The sequence below is a fragment of the Crocuta crocuta genome, unplaced genomic scaffold, assembly GCF_008692635.1.
Source record: "Crocuta crocuta isolate KB4526 unplaced genomic scaffold, BGI_CrCroc_1.0 scaffold2801, whole genome shotgun sequence".
Taxonomy (NCBI): Eukaryota; Metazoa; Chordata; class Mammalia; order Carnivora; family Hyaenidae; genus Crocuta; species Crocuta crocuta.
Genome location: NW_027531783.1, coordinates 130,258 through 136,249, shown reverse-complemented (window position 1 = coordinate 136,249; position 5,992 = coordinate 130,258). Strand labels below are relative to the sequence as shown.

Below are 5,992 nucleotides of genomic sequence, written 5' to 3'. Positions count from 1 at the left end.
CTGTTTAAACGCCAGATCTCTCTACTTCCTGTGCAGTGTTCCCATTCCATGTTCACAAATGTGTTGTTGCATAGTCTCATATAACTTGATACTATGTCTGAGTAACTTTCAAATCAATTATTCAGTACAAAAATGTAATTTACCTAGTAACAATGTTCATAGGGACAAAGCTAGATGAACCATTTAAGACAGCCATTCATCTACTTATCTTGGCTGTTGTGAATCTAATGGGTGACAACATTAATGAAAGATAGCATATGAAATCCCAGAAGAATGTATCTCAGTTTAGAAATACATAAGGAAACTGGCCTATCAAATTCATTGTCATGATGACAATAAGAAATTTAATTATAGGGGCGCCTGGGTGGCTCAGTCAGTTAAGCGTCCAACTTTGGCTCAGGTCATGATCTCACGGTTCGTGGGTTCGAGCCCCGCGTCGGGCTTTGTGCTGACAGCTAGCTCAGAACCTGGAGACTGTCTTTGGATTCTGTATCTCCCTCTCCCTCTGGCCCTCCCTTGCTCACGCTGTCTCTCTCTCTCAAAAATAAACAAAAAAACATTTAAAAAACCTTAAAAAGTACTTTTTAATAAAAAAAGAAAAAAGAAATTTAATTATAATCTCAAGATGAAATTATCTAATATTATAATGCTAACTTAGTGTTTTAAATTCACCCCTCTTTACATGTTAATCAAAAAACTCAGTTTAGATTGTAAAAGTTTATTGATATGGTCAAAAAGCAAATAGCCAGACATTTGGTTATCTTTGCTTCTACAATGTGTCATTTTGAATAGTATTTTAAAAATACATAACAAATAATATTTAAAACATTACTAGAAAAGTAAATTAAGAGTCTACTTTAAGGCACTTCAGATGAAAGCAAATTTCAAAATTTCCACAAAAGTAGTTCTATTCTAAGTTTAGTAAATCTGCTTTCTACAGATTTTAGCCAGAATGTAACTTTTCTCCCTACACAAGAAAAATGTGCTATAAGGGAGACAAAACAAATACAAAAAAAAAAAAAAGTGTCATTCTTTCAATGCTCATGGCACATTATCTGGCGCTATACAGATTACATGGCAGTAGTATTACCCTGGTCAGTCTGTACAAATCAGGGCATCTTTAAACAAATCTCATAAGAATCACAGCATAAATTTATTTGGCCTGAGACAATTACAAGAATAGCAGATAAGGAATCCAGATTCACTCAATTTACAGGGAAGTAATTACCAAAAAGTGAATCCACTAAAGGGGAAATGGTCAACTGTATGTCCCCACCCACCAAATCTTCAAACAAAAACCCATATAAAACGTTTCTTAGGCAATTATATTCATCTCTTCCGCAAATCTCTTTATATAAGACTTTTAGACCACATGGGAGAGTTATTAGATAGTAAATAGTAGGCAAAGTATGATTTTAATGTAACACTTCTAAGATTGCTTTAAAATTTTTCATAATCATAATTGTCTTATTTCNAAAACCTCTTCAAATATTTACTGTTTCTCTGCTTGAGGTGAGAGAATGAAGGCTAAAATAATAGCAAAAACAGAAACTTTCTATTCACAGGCAACAACTCAATTATGTCAGGATGTGCTTCTTCCAGTCTAGGGGAGTCCTCCTAAATACAAGGGGTAATGAAATATGTTGTAACTGTAATACAGAAATTGACTTAACCAGATGAACCTATTTTTTTCTCTGAGGTACAAATGAAATAAGCGACAATCTCTGATTTGTAGAAACATTTCAGACCATTTTTAAGTTAAACAGATTTCAGTACTAAGCTACATTTGTATTAGAGTGGAACCTACCTTAAATAAAAGAAATTAAGGAGACAGAATAAACCTAAAATCTTTCCAAATAAAAATAGTTAACACCACATTCATGCAGAAATGATAACCCTGTATTTAGATTTTTTAATGTCTATAGCTACCAAGAAGCATAACTAGCACTGTATTTCAGCAGGAAACATGAAGGAGGGGGAGGACTGGCTAGTCTTTTCTAAAGGTTAGACATATACTCTAAACAAGATTGTTCCATTTTCAGAAGATCACACAGCACATATTTCTCCGCCCAAAAGGAAAGATGTGCAAAGTATTCATGCAAAGATGGAAAAGCTAAAAATGGATTCCTGATACATTCCTGTAACAGGCATATGTAGGAATACCTGCTCAGGACTTTTCCCCCCCTAACTTTGGGTAAGATAATATAAAATCAAATAGCCAAAAGCTAACTAAAGCAGTTTCGAGCCTTGTTCTAATTAAAATGTAGTAGTTATAAAATTTTTATAATGTACTTAATTTTACTAAATTAAATGTTACATAAAGTTCAACAGGAAGGGAAGGTTAGGAGGAGAATTGCATCCAAAATACTTCATGATTTTGACAAGAAATTGCTTGTTAAGGCACTACAAATCTTCTTTGGTTAAATGATTAACTAATTAAATCACTTGAAAAAAAAAGAGGTAATACAAAATACACAAATTGCATTCTTGTTTACAACACACACACACACTTCTCATTTTTCAATTTCCATTACTCCAGTGCCTACATTTCTCTGGGATCCTTTTTAACTCATCAGAAAGCTGAAACAAAAATATTAAACAATATATTAGTCTTTAGAAAAATAAGCTTTCTTTCTTTCTTTCTTTCTTTCTTTATTTATTTATTTATTTAGAGAAAGAGAGAATGCATGTACATGCAGGCAGGGGAAGAATGGAGGAAGAGGGAAAGAGAAAAGAGAAAATCTTAAGCAGGCTCCATGCCCAGTGTGAAGCCTGATGTGGGGCTCAATTACATGCCTGTGAGATCATGATCTGAGCCAAAATGAAGAGTGGGATGCTTAACCGACTGAACCACCCAGGCATCCCACAATAGGCTTTAATTCTAGCACATACTGTATCTTGATTTTAACAGACAAAAGAGCATTTGGGTGCATGTATAATAACCTTTGAGTACTAATACCAAAATTGAGAAACATTGAGACACTGAGATGGTCTTGGGCGAGAAGGAAATAGACATAAACTTAAGTTAAAATATGTCATGAAGAGACATACTGACTAATAACTGAATCAACCATGGTGATGAAATAAAGCAATAGAAATCCCAACAAGACTGCCCTTGTGTCCCATTCAGTATTCCATAGAGGAGAAATTATTTTAAAATATACATACACAGAAGAGAATAAAAGTATAATGTAGAAGATTATAAATCAAGAATCAAAGTTCTGGTAGGTTTTGTTCTTAAAATTAAGTTTTCCAGCACCAGTATCCATCAACTGATGAATGGATAAGAAGATGTGGTATATATACACAATGGAATGTTACTCAGCTATAAAAAAGAACAAAATCTTGTCATCTGGAACAACATGGATGGAGCTAGACAGTATTACGGTAAGTGAAATAAGTCAATCAGAGAAAGACAAATACCATATGATTTCACTCATATGTAGAATTTAAGAGATAAAAGAAACAATGGGGTGCATGGGTGGCTCAGTCAGTTAAGCGTCTGACTCTTCATATTGGCTCAGGTCATGGTCTCATGGTTGAAAGTCTGAGTCCCACATCAGGTTCCATGCTGACAGTGCAGAGCTTGCTTGGTATTCTCTGTTTCTCTGTCTCTGTCTCTGTCTCTGTCTCTCTGTCCATCCCTTGTGTGCTCTCTAAGTAAATAAACATTAAAAAAGAAAGAAAGAAAACGAGCAAAGGAGGTGGGGTGAGAGAGAAGCAAACCCAGAAAGAGACTCTTAACTATAGAGAACAAACTGATGGTTACCAGAATGGAGGGGGGGGGGATGGGTTATATAGGTGATGGGGATTAAGGTGTATACTTCTTGTGATGAGCGCCAAGTACTGTATGGAAGTGCTGAATTACTAAATTGTACACCTGAAACTAATATTACACTGTATGTTAACTGGAATTTTGCTCAGCCATCAAAAAGAATTAACTCTTAGTACCTGCAACCATATGGATGGGGCTAGAATGTATTTTGCTAAACAAAATAAGTCAGAGAAAGACAAATACCGTATAATTTCACTCATATGTGGAATTTAAGAAACAAAACAGATGAACATAGAGGAAGGGAATAAAAAGAGAGAGAAGCAAACCATGAAACTCTTAACTCTCGAGAACTGAGAGTAGATGGAGAGGAGGTAGTCAGGGGATGGGCTAAATGGATGCTGGGTATTAAGAAGGGCACTTGCTGCAATGAGCACTGTATGTTATATGTAAGTAACGAATCACTAAATTCTACTCTTGAAACCAATATTACACTATATGTTAACTAAAATTTAAATAAAAATCTGAAAAAAAGAAAAATGGAATAAAGTAAGTTTGTAAGAAAAAAATGCAAAAGAAGATTAATTTATATTCATTAATTAAAAGAATCTAGGACTGTCACATGAATGAATCAACCAGGGAGTTGTTCAAAATTACCTACTATAAACGTGTTAAAAGTAATATGAAAAATGAATTTCTCTCAAAAATATCACTTGATATACTTTATCTTTAGTATTCATAATCCTTTGTACAACAGGACAATANTCTCCCCCTTGGTCCTCCATTAAGTTCCTCCTAATCCTCTTATACGTGCAAACGTATGGTATTTGTCCTTCTCTGCCACAACAGGACAATACTGTATTAAAAGAACAGGAATTATGGCAACTGGCACTCAGATTATAAAACTAATTCATAACATCCCTTATTATGTAGGTACACTTCTCATGGCTACTAACAGAATAAAATCAAGAATTTACAACCAGGACAGTAATTTCTTCCCTGAGGCTCAGAGATCTCTATGAACATTTCAAGCCAATTAGATCTTCTTAAATGCTCTTTCTTTTTTTGTTGTTGTTGTTTTTAGAGTTTGTTTATTTTGAGAGAGAGAGAGTACAAGCAGAAGAGCAGAGAGAGACCAAGAGAAAGAATTCCAGGCAGGCTCTGTGCTGACAGCTCCCCCAAACACTCTTATACTCTCTATAAACTGAATTCTAGGGGCATCTCGGTGACTCAATTGGTTAAGTGTTCAACTTTTTTTTAATGTTTATTTATTTTTGAAGGAGAGAGAGACAAAGCGTGAGCAGGGGAGGGACAGAGAGAGATGAAGACACAGAATCTGAAGCAAGCTCCAGGGTCCAAGCTGTCAGCACAGAGCCTGGTGCAGGGCTCAAACTGACAAACCATGAGATCATGACCTGAGCTGAAGTCGGACGCTTAACCTACTTGTGCTACCCAGACGCCCAAGCATCCGACTCTTGATTTCAGCTCAGGTCATGATCTCACTGTTCATGGGGTTGACCTCCATGCTGTTAGCTTTGGATTCTCTCTCTCCTTCTCTTTCTGCCACTCTTCCCCATTCATGCGCTCTTTCTCTCTTTCTTAAAATAAATAAAAACTTTAAAAAATCAAAATAATAAAAATAAANGAGCATGGACAAGAAATAAAGTATTCTAATCATAAAGTGTTTTTAGATTTCCAGATTAAATTAGGTGATGTCAGAATAATCCTCAAAGATGTTCCTGAGTAATTACATATTATATCATAATTATCTTAAGTTAATTTTTATATGCAACATATCTAAGTTAAAGCCTATCTCTGCTTGAGAAGCTAGAATAGTTTAGAGGTAAAGCAAAAGAAATATTATAAAGCAACATTAATCATTGTTAAGTATAAGTAATCACTATGTGAATATAAAATAACCATACCTATATGGATATCCATGATATTTAGATCTGAAAATAGAGAGCATCCAACTGAAGAATAATACAACAAGTATAATACCAGCCACACACATTACTGGAAAAAAACAAAAGGAGAGTAAAATGAGCATGTTAAGCATAATAAAAAAATGGGGCATAAATTTTAGTCTACAAGAGTCAAAAGGAAGGGATATAATTTACTGGTAAATTTTGACTTTCCAAAAGTTTTCATACCCATTATTTATCTTTAGGATTCTGCCATCCCATTTAATGTGATCCATTACAATATAATGTAATTCCA

The 5,992-nt window shown here is 34.6% G+C and overlaps 1 protein-coding gene across 1 annotated transcript in view; it reads right to left on the bottom strand.

Annotated features, from left to right (window-relative positions):
* Positions 1 to 1,479: 1,479 nt before the first annotated feature.
* The window catches only part of MAGT1 (magnesium transporter 1), a 62,496-nt gene continuing 57,983 nt past the window's right edge, over positions 1,480 to 5,992 (bottom strand). The window contains exons 9-10 of the mRNA XM_077772800.1: positions 5,698 to 5,788; positions 1,480 to 2,580 (exon numbers count right to left, since the gene is read on the bottom strand). Of these exons, the coding sequence (XP_077628926.1) occupies positions 2,565 to 2,580; positions 5,698 to 5,788 (107 nt within the window). The 3' untranslated portion in view covers positions 1,480 to 2,564. The remainder of the gene's footprint in view (positions 2,581 to 5,697; positions 5,789 to 5,992) is intronic.